Source organism: Artemia franciscana, chromosome 10 (assembly GCF_032884065.1).
Source record: "Artemia franciscana chromosome 10, ASM3288406v1, whole genome shotgun sequence".
Taxonomy (NCBI): Eukaryota; Metazoa; Arthropoda; class Branchiopoda; order Anostraca; family Artemiidae; genus Artemia; species Artemia franciscana.
In genome coordinates, this window is record NC_088872.1 from 24,831,336 (window position 1) to 24,846,452 (window position 15,117).

At 35.3% G+C, this 15,117-nt stretch overlaps 1 protein-coding gene across 1 annotated transcript in view; it reads left to right on the top strand.

The window, feature by feature from the left end:
- Nucleotides 1-15,117, top strand: part of LOC136031963 (tumor suppressor candidate 3-like) — a 39,648-nt gene that overhangs the window by 1,099 nt on the left and 23,432 nt on the right. The window contains exon 2 of the mRNA XM_065711976.1: nt 14,096-14,277. Within this exon, the coding sequence (XP_065568048.1) occupies nt 14,096-14,277 (182 nt within the window). The remainder of the gene's footprint in view (nt 1-14,095; nt 14,278-15,117) is intronic.

The window sequence follows — 15,117 nt, forward strand, 5'->3', positions numbered from 1 at the left end:
GATTAGGGTTGATGGGGAGAAGGCTTGAAGCAGGATTTGCTAAGAGATGTTTGAATGCTGTGATGACATTGTCTCTTTCTATGGTTGATAAGGGTTGGGATCTCCCTTGAACTATGGAGAAAGTCAGTATTATACCAAACTCAGACACTAGACATACCATGGAGCTGTACTATTCAATCTTCACCCTGATGGTCCTAAATATAGCCCTAATAGGGGTTTATTTAGGCCCTCACCAAAAACATTCAAATGCCAAAAGAGAAGTTTTATAAGAGTTTAATTTCCTGTTCTCAGCAGTCCCCTTGATTTTTGTTATATACTTTGATTATATATTAGAAATGCTGAGCAGCAATAAAAATTCTCTTCTTTACAGATCCTTTTTGATTTTATGTATCTGTCTAGGTCTTACACTTTTAAGATCTCTTTCATGTCCTTAACTGAAAATTGTCATTCCCTTGGCAATATCACCCATTTGCTTAAGTCTCTGAAACTCTCATTCCATACTTGTTGTGATTATGTTTGATAATGTTGAAAGCAGTGCAAGCTTTGTTGTTAGTATTTGGCTCAAGATGACTCAGTGATTTGTAAAAATAAAGTGCAATATATATATATATATATATATATATATATATATATATATATATATATATCTATCTATATATATAAAAATAAGTTGTCTGTGGATCTGTGGATCAGGTGACGTCATGTTTCGGCTGACGTCATGAAATTAGTTGCCATCATTTTTGTTATGACGATGCTTAGTATATTGTAAAACACATTAATTTGGTTAATAATATACCATTTAAAACACCAAAATGAACATGCTGGAGTAGTCACTCGGTGAGAGAGGGTGTCAGAACGGAGAATGAAGGTCCCAGGTTCAAATCCTGGTTAGGCTAAAAAAGGTAAAAAACTAAAAACTAAAAAAAAAACTGAAAAAATTAAAAAAAGGCAAAAACTACAAAAAAAACTAAAAACTAATAAAAAAATAAAAAAGCCGAAAAACTAAAAAAACTAAAGAAACTAAAAAAAGGAAAAAACTTGAAAAACTAAAAACTAAAAAAAACTAAAAAAAAGGAAAAATGAAAAATAGAAGAGAAAAAGAATACTAATAAAATTAAAAATAAAAATAAAAAAAAATAAAAAAGATAAAAAGCTAAAAAAAGGTAAAAACCAATAAAAACTAAAAAGAAAAAAAGGTAAAAAACTAAAAAAAAAATTCATCTAAAAAACTAAAAAACGTAAAAACTAAAAGAACTAAAAAAGTAAAAAAAAAAACTAAAAAAAGGAAAAAAACTGAAAAATAAGCGGGATATAAAACAGGGGGATATAAATGACGACCGGGACATAAGGAATATAAATGAATCAGAAAATACAACTCATGTTTCCAAATGACGTTGTTTGGAGCCCAAATTGAAAATCCAGATTAATTTATGTCTACTTTCAAAGTAAAAGGGCAAATTTATCATAGAGCAGGGTCTCTTCTACCATTCTCAGGCGAGAATCATAAATTTTTACAATTGTACTTCATCAGTGATAGAAATTCTGAATTGAATGCACGTTGCGAAATTTCTCCCAACATTGAAAGGACAATCGTTTCCCAATTACAACATCTTTTCCACGAAAATAATAATTTAGTGCATCTGTTCAAAACAGCCATCGATTTGATGCCTACTTATACGCATAAAATTGTTATATCCGCTGACAAAACGCCTCCTGGCCAACATGTGCGTAGATACAATGCTCCAACTATCGACGAAGTGGCCATCGTTATGGTCGGTGATCAGTTTTTACCTCGAGATATTATTCTCAGGGTTTCCACCACACGTGCTACAACTAAAAATAGGCCTACCAATAATACTTTTAAGAAATATAAACCCACCAAAGCTTTGCTATGGCACTCGACCTGCAGTAAAAAAAACAATGGAAAACCTAATAGAGGCCACAATCTTGACAGGGCCTTTTGAGGGTGAGGCTGTTCTTATTCCTTGCATTCCCAAGATTCCAACGGATCTGCCTTTTCAATTTAAAAGATTGCAATTCCCAATTCGATTAGCATTTGCAATCACCATTAACAAAGCTCAAGGTCAATCATTAGAAAAATGTGGTATAGATCTTAATACTGATTGTTTTTACCATTGACAATTGTACGTTGCATGTTCGAGGGTCGGTAAACCTGACAATCTATTTATATGCAGAGACAATTGGACAGCGAAGAATGTTGTATATTCGCAAGTTTTACGCAGTTAATTTGTATTTTATCTATCTATCTATCTATATAAAAACGAGTTGTATGTATGCATGTTTGTTTGTTTGTAAAAAGAGCGTTTGCATATGATGTCATTATTAGTACATACGGCTTTGTATATGCAGAGACAATGGGAAAGCCAAGAATGTTGTATATTCGCAATTTTTACGTAGTTTAACTCCTGCAGACGAAATGAATGCTTGCCTAAAAAATTCTAATTTATAGGCAAACGTAAAAATATTAAAATTAACTACAAATATGCGTGTCCGATTGCAAAACGATGACTCTGGTCAAACAGTAGACTCAATTTCAGGACGTATACAACTACCTGCTGATTTCTGTAATTTAGTGACGTCCAAAAATGAATTGATTGAAAAAGTATTTCTGAATATTCTAAAAAATTATAAAAATAATAAATGGCTAAGTGAAAGAGCAATTCTCGCACCCAAAAATATAGACGTCCACGAAATCAACAATATTGTTTTGAACAAGATTCGAGACCAGGCAGTCCTTTACAAGTCAGTCGACACAGTTTTGGAACCAAATGAAGCGGTTAATTATCCATCTGAATTTTTAAATTCCATAGATCCTTCAAGGTTTCCACCACACGTGCTACAACTAAAAATAGGCGTACCAATAATACTTTTAAGAAATATCAACCCACCAAAGCTTTGCAATGGCACGCGACTTGCCGTAAAAAAAAACAATGGAAAACCTAATAGAGGCCACAATCTTGACAGGGCCTTATGAGGGTGAGGCTGTTCTTATTCCTTGCATTCCCATGATTCCAACGGATCTGCTTTTTCAATTTAAAAGATTGCAATTCCCAGTTCGATTAGTATTTGCAATCACCATTAACAAAGCTCAAGGTCAATCATTAGAAAAATGTGGTATAGATCTTAATCCTGATTGTTTTTCCCATGGACAATTGTACGTTGCATGTTCGAGGGTCGGTAAACCTGACAATGTATTTATATGCAGCGACAATTGGACAGCGAAGAATGTTGTTTATTCGCAAGTTTTACGCAGTTAATTTGTATTGTATCTATCTATATAAAAACGAGTTATGTGGATGCATGTTTGTTTGTTTGTAAAAAGAGCGTTTGTATATGACGTCATTATTAGTACATACGGCTTTGCATATGCACAGACAATGGGAAAGCCAAGAATGTTGTTTATTCGCAATTTTTGCGTAGTTTGAAACACATATATAAATCTATCTATATTCACAGGTGGGACACAGGGACACAACTACAATGGCGCATAACTAATATGGCGCGTAACGACTTACGCGCGCGGGGGGGCTTGAGGGGGCGCGAAGCGCCCCACCAACTAGGTGTTGGGGTGGCGCGAAGCGCCACCAACTAGGTGTTGGGGTGGCGCGAAGCGCCACCCCAACAGCTAGTATATATATAAATATAAATTTAGTGTCTGTCTGTCCTTTACACTATCTTTATTGTTACACTGTCTGTCTGTCACTAAGTATGACATCAATATATATATATAAAAAAACTAACTAAAAAAAACTTTTAAGAATTAAAAAGAAACTAAAAAAAAGAAAAAACTAAAAAAGAAAAAAAAACTAAAGTATGATGTCAAAAAAATAAAAAAAACTGTAATAAAAGATAAAAATCTATAAATAATGTCAGGTTTGCAATGTAAAACCAGGCTTGCAGCTAATAGAGATAGTAAAAAAAGAAGGCATGTTGCTATATTACAAATCAATGCATGTATAATTATCCTACAATGTCACCAAAAAGGGAACACCAGAGCAACGCAAAACCAGGCTTGCAGCTCAAAGAGAAAGGGCCAGATTAGGAATGTCCAATTTACATCATCAATTCAATCCAAAAATGATATAGCATTGCTGGGACCCAGAACAGAAGGGACAATGAGAATTGATATATAGAAGCCTGCCACATGCCATGCTGGGGCCCGGCAGTGAAGCCATCAGGACCCAGCACTGTCTGCAGTTAGAACACAAGGGACAATGAGAATCCATATATAGAAGCCTGCCACATGCCATGCTTGGGCCTGCAGCAAAGCTGCTGGGACCCAGTACTGTCTGTGGTTAGAATACAAGGGACAATGAGAATCCATATATAGAAGCCTGCCACATGCCATGCTGGGGACTGGCAGTGAAGCTGCCAGGACCCAGCTAGTTGACAAATATAATGGCCAAACAAAACAGTCAACAATCTCTGTCATTTCTTCTTCAGAAAGAGTGCATGTAGTAGGGCTTGGAATTAGTCCCTAAAAGTGCCTTTTGGCTAAAGGTCCATCCAAATCCCTTATGCAGAAATTCCATTAACTCCCACAGAAGTCCCTAAGATTTCCTGTTTGGGAGTATGGTATATTTACAAACTGAAGTGTGATATATTTGAAAGGCCCTCTTTAGAGATTTAGCTTCTCCACAAATCTGGTTATACTGATCTCTTGATTATGCTGTTGTAGTTCAGAAAGATGCAGCAAAATAGTTGGAACATTGTCTTTGGCCAAAGTGTCTTTTAATTGTTGTAAACATAGGCAGCTTACAACAGTACAAAACTGGCCTATATGGTGGGTGGGATAGATTGGCTTTCCCTGAATTTTTTCCCCTGAAGTTAGTTATTAAATTAATAGCATAGATAGAAATAGATCAATAGAATAAGAGTGAGAAAAGGAGAGTACCATGAAAGGAATGTTCAGATGGCAAAAATCTTCTACTCAGTGTTGTTCCTGCTGTGTTTAATCCTATTTGTCTTTTGGGTTTCTCAAGTGTATTCAGGAAACATGATGGACAACTGCAAATTTTGTTGCTTTAGAATTTCAACCAAACTGATTTGGGAAAAAAGGGCATGGGGGGATAGTTGCCCTCCAATTGCTTTTCACTCTTAAATATAACTAGAACTTTCCACTTCTTATCAAATAAGCCCTAACCCTGGGATTTTAGAGTCAACCTTAGAGTTTTGCTATATGACAAAACAAAAACTTTGGTCTGTTTCAACAAATTGCTATCTTAAAAAATTTGATTGGATGTATTTGGGGAAAAGAGAGCACAGGGAGGGGCTAGTTGCCCTTTGGTCCCTTTTCCTAAAAAATAAACTAGAGCTTTCTATTTCTAATCAAATGAGCACCATTTGAAATTTATCTGAACACCCTTTATGGGTGTTCAGCTCTAATTTATTAATAATAAACTAAGAAGTAATAATAATAACAAGAATTAATAATAAATGAATATTAAAGCCTCATGAGTTTTACTATAAGCCACACTATAGTGCTGTCTTGGATACAGCATTGTTGCAGAAGAACAGACCCTTGTGTGTGCTCTTCATACCAAGCTCAGAAACTTATTTCTCTTTGTTTTTGCAAGACTTCTAAAACCCGACATTTTTTTACCTACTGATGAAATTTTCTACCAGTTTGCTTGAGAACTTGACTAAAATTTGCAAGACATTATCATAGACGATCAGGTTGAGCTTGCATGGGATACTGAGAAACTCACCTTGGAAGAAGCTCATGGGTTGTATTGAAAGACACAACAGCATTTCAAGGGAGCTGCCAAATGTTTCATCAACAAGTGCTCCATCTCTTCTAATAGTCTTCTCAAAGTCTATCATTTAGTTGCTTGAAGTCTATCAGATATAGTTGTGCTTGCTCAAGAAATTCCAGTAGGAGTAACAATGATGTTAGAAGTGAGTGAATATTGCTGCAAGCCAAGAAGTTGGTATAATCAACTCCATCACCTGTCAACCAATACCAGATGCTGCTTTGACTTCTACTATTCCAGTTGTTGAGGTAAATGTAGAAGATGCTTGTACAATATCACTCCTGGCAAGACTGTTGCAGTCAAAGGGATTATTAATAATTGGCTTTTTTTATTGCAGCTGTGTACACCATTTTTCTTTTTCACTCTTATAAACGCATGAGGAGGATTAGACATTAAGAACAAAACATTTAAGCCCAATAAGAGCATAGCATTGACAATGATTGTCTAGATCATCTTTCTATTGGATTTAGATCTACAATTATTGTCAACATTGTTGGCCAACATAAAAATCTCAACAATGGTTTAAATAGCTTATTTCATTTCAAATTCTAATTGAATAGTTTAGTTGTAATTCCTAACCTTAGTAATACAATAACTTTCTTTAATACCTTACAGAAGTTTAGAAATTTTTAAAACCTTTTGTAGCCTTATGGGTGGAGATAGTGTTGAAGTAATTTTTTGCTTATGAAATTTATTGCTAAATAAAAAACTCAGAAATCAGTTAAAAAAGCAGCCACAATAAGTCAGGTTCAGGTTCATTTATTTTCCAATCAAATTACATAACATACTAAATACTCTGGCAGAAAGACAACCTTGTTTTGCACTGGTAAAATAACTAAAATAATAAATTTATGGATTTAAATCCATAAATTTATGGATGAAATGGCATGAAATGGGATCTGAAAGTATTCAAGTAAAGAGATGGACAGTAATTTAGGTAAGAATGAACAAGAGCAGAATAAATAGAATATATAGCTTCCAGAGGAAAAACGAATTTTATGGGGTGCATAATACCTATGTTCCTTCCAAGCTTCATTCTTAGACCATTAATATGCAGCTTCCAACTTAAATTTGACTCTACCAGTATACCTAGGTAACACAGAGTATCAACACATGATATCTCTGTACATGACATAGAAGGCTTAATCAGGTTAAGACCTGGAAGGGCTAATGATGTATTTGAATATACTATGAATTTAGTCTTTGAAGTATTAAAAGCTAGCCTATTTGCCATAAACCATGCTACTAGTCTGTCCAATGCATGAGTTAAATTATGTTTTACTCTATCCTCATCACCTTCAGAAACAAACAGGCTGTGTCATCAGCAAATAGTGTAGTCAGCCCTAGGTTTGCAATTGAATTACTAATATCATTAACATAAATTAGAAACAGCAGAGGCCCAAGAATTGAACCTTGGGGTTCCCCAAAATTATTTGACTGATTTTAAGGCAATGATTTGACATCACCTGTCAATATGCTGAACTCTATCTTTCAAATATGGCATTAATTAACACATTAGTCAGAACCCATATGCCACAATGTGACAATTATATAATATAGTATCAAATGCTTTTAGTGTATCCACAAGCATAGTAGCAGGAATTTCATCCTTGTCCAAGGCATTATGATAGATATATAGATAGATTTATTTACACAAAAAGCCCAATTGGGCCATGGTGACACACACAAAACAAGTGAAAAAATACAGGAACAAACATATGTATAAACTTGGTTACTGGCAAATAGGATGCTCTGTGAAATGGCCTTTGCAAAACCCAAATTGGCACTTACTTAAAAAATGATTCTGTTCTAGCGAACTAATAATTCTTACACACAGACAACATTCAACAATCTTTCCAAAAGCAGATAGAATAGATATAAGCCTATAGTTAGATGGGTCACTCACATATCCCCTTTATGCAGTGTAATGATACAGGTGGACTTTATGCTAACAGGAAAGACAGCACTCTTGAAACATAGATTTATTATATTCACAAGAAAACCAACTATACTAGTCATAATCGATTTAAGCAAATTTGTAGAAGATCCATCATTTCCTTCTGATTGTCCATTTTTGAGTTGATAAGGTACCATCATCAATTCAGTAGATGGCACTGGAATGAGGAATATGGATCGGTGAATAGAGCATAGAGTAACTTTTGAAATTAGCAGCATTTGATGCTAAATTTCAGGATGTCTCTTATGACGTTTTCACCTATTTTGGCAAAGTGAGTGTTGAGCATGTTAGCAATGTTCATTTTTCCTTTAACAGCTCTATTACCATCCAGGGTCATCAAATTGTCCAGAAGAGAATTTATCTTTCATTGAGCTTTATTTATAAATGACCACACCTTCTTAGCAGATCCATGCACATTATTGAATGCCTTGAAATAGTACTGCTGTTTAGCAGACTTTAGAGCTTTGGGTAAGCAGTTTTTGTAAGCATTAAAAGAAGCTTGATTTAACTTATCTGGACGATACAAGTATTTTTTATACAGCTTGTTTTTTAATTGGATTGACCTTAGTAGTCCTCTTGTAATCTAAGGTTTTTGGGTCTATTGTAATGTCTTAAACAAATTAAAGAGATGGGACTAGCCAGATTGAGTGCTTTGATTAATTCGTGAACGAGATTATGGGAAGCTTGATTTGTGTTCTTGCAGTCTAAGCATGATGAGGGGTCAATTTTAAGCAGCAGTTCATTCAATTGCTGAACAGATGCAGTGTCCAGTTTTCTAATTGTCTTGATCAGAGTTGATTATGTCAACACTTATGAATCTCCATCAGAAGCATAAAATGGTCTGACAAGTCATCAACAATAATGTTACATGAGTCAAATTCAATATTGAGAAAAAATATTGTCGATTATTGTTGCTGTTAAACTTACTACTTGAGTTGGAATCCAGCAAGCTGGAAGGAGGCCCAGCAAAAGACAAAGTGTCAAAAATTCTACAACCAAAAATGAATAATACATGGATGAAAGAGCATGACTTGCATTACTTATACCAATATTAAAATTTCTGATATACATAATCGTCCAACTCCACTCAGTTGTGACAGGAGGAAATATATGCAATTTACTTATAAAATGTTGTACCAGAGAACTAGGTGATCTGCAGACCAACAACACACAACTTAATCAGTCCCGAAATCAAGCTCAACAATCAAGAATTCAAACACCATTTCTTCATACATGGAATACAAATCTGAAACAATTCTACAAGAATATCACCAAGAACAAGAGCTACGAGCTCATATGGCATTTGTGACAAGGTCAGAAGACCCAAGAGCTCATATGGCATGAGCTCTAGCAAATTTTAAGAATCAATAGATTGATTTAAAAGGAAAATCAGAGGCTTAATGCCGGTCGGGGTTTAAAATAAGAGCTCTGAGACATGATGTCCTCCTAAATATCAAAATTCATTAAGATCCAATCACCCACTCGTAAGTTAAAAATACCTCATTTTTTCTAATTTTTCCTCTCCCTTCAGCCCCCCAGAATGGTCGAATCGGGGAAAACGACTCTACGAAAAAAAGTGGTCCCTGACACGCCTACCCATTTTCATTGTCCTAGCACGTTCAGAAGCACCAAACTCGCCAAAGCACTGGACACCTCCCCTAACTCCCCCAAAGAGAGCGGAATCAGTTCAGTTACGTCAATCATGTATCTACGACATTTGCTTATTCTACCCGCCAAGTTTCATCCCAATCTCTCCACTCTAAGCATTCTCCAAGATTTCCAGTTTCCCCACTCCAACTCCCCCCAATGTCACCAGATCTGGTCGCGATTTAAAATAAGGTATCTGAATCATGATTTCCTCCTAAATACCAAATTTCATTTAGATCTGGTCACCTGTTCTTAAGTTAAAAGTACCTCAATTTTTAATTTTTTCCAAATTAACACACACCCCGAATTCCCCCAAAGAGAGCGGATTCAGTCCGGCTATGTCAATCACGTATCTAGGACTTGTGCTTATTCTTCCCACCAAGTTTTATCCCGATCTCTCCACTCTAAGCGTTTTCCAAGATTTCCTGTTTCCCCCTCCAACTCCGCCACTATCACCAGATACAGTCGGGATTTAAAACAAGAGCTCTGAGACACGAGGTCCTTCTAAATATCAAATTTCATTTAGATCCGACCACCCATTTGTAAGTTAAAATACCTAATTTTTTTCAATTTTTCTCTCCCTCCAGCCCCCCCCCCAGATGGTCGAGTCAGGGAAACGACTGTTATCAAGTCAATTGATAGGAAGCACCAAACTCGCCAAAGCACTGGAAATCCCCCCAACTCCCCCAGCAAGAGCGGATCCCTTCCAATTATGTCAATCATGTATCTAGAACTTGCGCTTATTCTTCCCATTAAGTTTCATCCCGATCTCTCCACTCTAAGCATTTTCCGAGATTTCTGGTTTCAAAGATTTCTGTAACCCCCCCCCCCCAATGTCACCGGATATGGTCAGGATTTATAATAAGAGCTTTGAAGTACAAGATCCTTCTAAATATTGAATTTCATTAGGATCTGATCACCTGTTCATAAGTTACAAATGCCTAATTTTTTCTAGTTTTTCTGAATTACCTCCCGCCAACTCCCCCAAAGAGAACGGATCTGGTCCGGTTTTGTCAGTCACGTATCTTGGACTTGTGCTTATTCTTCCCACCAAGTTTCATCGTGATCTCTCCCCTCTAAGCGTTTCCCAAGATTTCTGGTTCCTTCCCCCTCAACTGCCCCAATGACACTGGGTTCGGTCGGGATTTAAAATAAGAGATCTGAGTTACGAGGTCCTTCTAAATATGAAATTTCATTAAGATCTGACCACTCCTTCATAAGTTAAAAATACCCTCTTTTTAATTTTTCAGAATTAACTTCCCCTCCCGAACTCCCCCAAAGAGAGCGGATCTGTTCCGGTTATGTCAATGACGTACTTAGGATTTTTGCTTATTTTTCCCAACAAGTTTCATCCTGGTCCCTCCCCTCTTAAGTGTTTTCCAAGATTTTAGGTCTCCCCCTCCAACTCCCCTCAATGTCTCTGCACCCGGTCGGGATTTGAAATAAGAGCTCCGATAAATGGTATCCTTGTAAATATCAAATTTCATTAAGATCCGATTACCCGTTCATAAGTTAAAAATACCTCATTTTTCTGATTTTTCTGATTAAGTGTCCCCCCACTCTCCCCCCCCCCCCCCAGATGGTCGAATCGGAGAAACAACTTCCTAATTTAATCTGGTCTGGTCCCTGATATGCCTGCCAAATTTCATCATCCTAGCTTATCTGAAAGTGCCTAAACTAGCAAAACCAGGACAGAAAGACAGACCAACAGCATTTGCAATTGCTATATGTCACTTGGTAAATACTAAGTACCATAAAAACCAAGGCCTCCTCTCAATCTAGCATTCCTAATCTTAGAAATAAAATTATAAATATTAATATTTGCTAAGTGACTAGTTGACTCATCTAAAAAGTTTCACAGACACCTAATATACTCACTAGATGGTAGGGAAGGAATGAAGATAAATGATCCAAGCTACTCATCAGCCCACAACAGTTTAAACTTGCCAGTCTTATGCTACTAGGGTAAACATGCCCATCAATCTCATTAGAAGTAAATACTTGTTAACTGGGAGGGACCTAATAGAAATATTATAATCATTATCGGAAAAATCACAATCAGCCGAAATTTTTAATAAATCTAATGGGACTCTGTCAAAGTCTTCCAACATACTCAATGTACCATCACCAGTAAAATCAGTTATAATCTTTTAAACTTACCAAGCTGTGTTGTGGGATTCTGTGGTGATGCAGTGGTAAACCATTAACCAATCATGTATATGGGCGAAAAAGGCTTGACTTGTGAAATATAAGATCTTCAACTGAAAAGAATAAACAATTTAAAAACAGAACCAGATTTTTAAACCTATGGAGAACACAAAATAAATATGGTGAAAGTAAAAAGAAACACAAGAACACAAAGAAAAAGAACACATTAAAGCAAACCAAAAGAAAACAAAAACAAAAGAACAACGTAATTAGATAGGCAAGAATAACACCAACATTGACTTGTGGTCATTTTCCCATTCGTAACACAAACTAATGAAAATGAACTTGTTTCATTCCTCCATCATGGGTAATTTATCTGTAAGCAATCACAATAAATAATTGTCTGTGCATATAATAATAATGAACTAATCAATCTTTTCCCCAGCAGAAGCATCACGTTTATTACCTTCTAGTAACACTTTAATACAGTTATGCTACACTCAAGATGAGACAATAAGATGTGCCTCTGTCATTTCTCTTGCTTTCAAGAGCAGAGAATTCCAAATCAGATTAAGAGCAAGAGGCACGTCCATAGAAATTATTATCCTGCTTTAATCTTATTAATATTGTTGATTATTGCCTGGACATCACTCTCTGAATTTAATGGATACTCGTTGTGCTGATTATTTTGCTCTATGTGCCTATTTGTTATATTGCCCACATGTGAAGTAATCCTGTAGCTCTTTTTTGACAATTCGCTAGCTACACCTAGCTTTTGTTTAACGAGTTACATCACACGATCTTCAACTTTTTTAATGGGCTTTTCTTTCGGTAGGCTAAGAACAATAAGGTTCAGACGACGATCTATCACGTCAAGAAGTAGTAGCTCCTTTCATAGGGCCTGATATGTGTCTCTGTGCTCAAGAGAGTGTTTTCAAATTTATTAAGCATTATATCTCTGGCTGCATTCTCTGTTCTCAGTGATGACATTGCGTAAGAAATTCCGTCAAGCTTATTATTGAATTCAGTCTGCATAGGAATAATAGACTCCAGTTTTCTGCTCAAAATCTTTCTAAATTTGTCAAACGATTTTTGTGCAACATTAGCCATGATAAATTTTGATTGTAAGTATGCTTGAGGATGACTATGGATTAGCAATTCATTCAAAATAGCATCAAACAGGACTTACTGGCAGGGAGTGTGTGTAACTACCCAGCCATTAACAAAATGTAGTCAAGTGAGGAATGAATTTGTCCAATTCAGATCAGATCAGATACACTAAGCCAGTCATACAGTTATGTAAATTTAGTCACACTAAAATAGACCAGATATCCAATTCAAACTAGATCTTTTTACTTTTAACTCTGAATCCATGATTCTGTCAGAGGAGCTATGCTGCAGAGTAGTTTATTTGGCAGATAATTTTTACTTACTTAATAGAAAAGGGAGGGTTGTTTAATTTCTTGGAAAAGATTGGTTGAAATGAAAACGGATACAAGAACTAGAGTTATGATGGCTAATTTATAATTACCAACTTTCTAATCTCATAACTTAGACTGGGAATAAACAGCTTGCACAATTTTTTTTTTTTTTTACCAACAGTGTGTTCCATAAAATGCTTGTCGGATAAGACAAGCAGAGAGTGGAATTGTTGATGGGCCAAGTCATGCAAGAGCACACTGGTGGATAAAGATAGTTACGTTTTTTGTCCCTTATCTTCTGAGGTCTTAGTTCGTTTTCCTGTTTTTTGAGCCAAGCCCTTTCTTCTAAGGCCTGCAAAGGAAGGAGAACAGTAACTCTGAGGGGAGATCTGCTATCTTCTTTTGGAACATGAAACATGGCTGACAATTATGCAGCTGCAAAGGTTACAAGACTTGAAGACCCATTTTGGAATTTAGGACATGAAATACAGTTAAATCTTAATAAAACAGGAATATAAATAGTTTTTTTTGTCATGGTCTGACAAAAAAGGTTTCAGAATGCCTCTGTTAAAAAACAGCACAATTAATAGAAATAGGAAAGGACTTAGGAGTAAGGCCTGTGGCTGTATTGAGTTAAACACGTAACTAATGTTTACTAGCAGAGCCATACAAAATACCTATTGGTCATGACTTGAAGAACATTTTATTTTACTCACTTATTTTGCTAGTAGAAATAGTTTAAAACCTACCATTTGGCTGTAAATCCGATGCTAATTTGACATTCCTAAGTCATATATTACATGTGCAGAGATGTATTACAAATAGATTTGATAAACTTAACAATTTAAAAAAATGTCTCGAAGCTTGAACTTGATGTGAAGCTATTCATCATCTCATGGATTGAAAATGAAATGAAATACTTGTTTAGGATGTTTGCTGTTTGCCATAAATAGTAGAATAACGGTTTCCTAAGAAGTATTTATTTCCTTTTTTTACAAATCTATTGTATTACTTTGTCACCAAGTAAAGTGGCTACCTAGTAGCTTAATAAACAGTAAATTTAATGTTTATTTAAAGAAATTTGAAGCTAGAAATGTTATTTCTGGAGTTCTCTGTGGCTTAATTCCTAGGACATTTTTCTGTTTTAGGTCATTGGAGCAAGTTCTTTAGCAGAAAAAGTTGAGCAGCTCATGGACCTTACTGCACGAAAACCAATTATCAAGCTGAATGGTGCAAAATTTAAAGAATATGTCAGAAGTAGTCCCAGAAATTACTCAGTGATTGTGATGTTCACTGCCTTGTCCCCTCAAAGACAGTGTGTTATTTGCAAGTATGTATTTTATTTACGAGGCTTTGATCCTGTTTGTGTTAAATGTTTCATATTTTGAAATACATTGGTGCATACAGCCCATACCCTAAGAGAGGAATCTGTTGCTTCAAAATCATTCAGTTTTAGCTTTCCTATTTTTTTTCTATTTTTTTTTTCAAATCTCACCCATATAATAGGGAACTTTTTTGGAAGTAGATGTGTCTATCATGGTTCATTTCTATACACTTTTTTATTAAGTACATTTTCTTTTGATGTTAAAATTACCTCTATTTTTTAAATTTGTAACAGATAGAAGAGGAAGTGTTACAATGTTATAAATTAGAACAAATGTAAGCAAAGCTCTCCCTATATCAGTTAACCACTCTTATTGTCCAATCAATATTGAGTGAAACAAACTAAGGATTATTAAATTAGTTTAGTCAAAAGATGTTCAGAGTGACATGTTATTGAAGAAGCATAATTTGTGGAGAAGAAATAATAATAATAAAAAAATCAGTTAAGATTTAAAGACCTCAATTGGAAAAGTTTATAATTTCTACCATGATTGAGTGCTTTTATTTAATTATTTACTGAAGTCTTTATTTGATATACATTCATACGATCCTAATAAGGGCTTATGCCAGATTCGCCTCACACTCAATCGAACTATTTGTCTTGGCTTTTTCTACAATTAGCCATGGCTTGATGCCCACAACTACTTGGTTTTAATTCCAGATGATTTAATTCATTTTCATCAACGATGAAGCACTTTTTTATTAAGTACTTTTTCTTTTAATGGTAAAATTACCTCTATATTTCAAATTAGTTACAAACAGAAGAGGAAGTGTTTGTTATAAACTA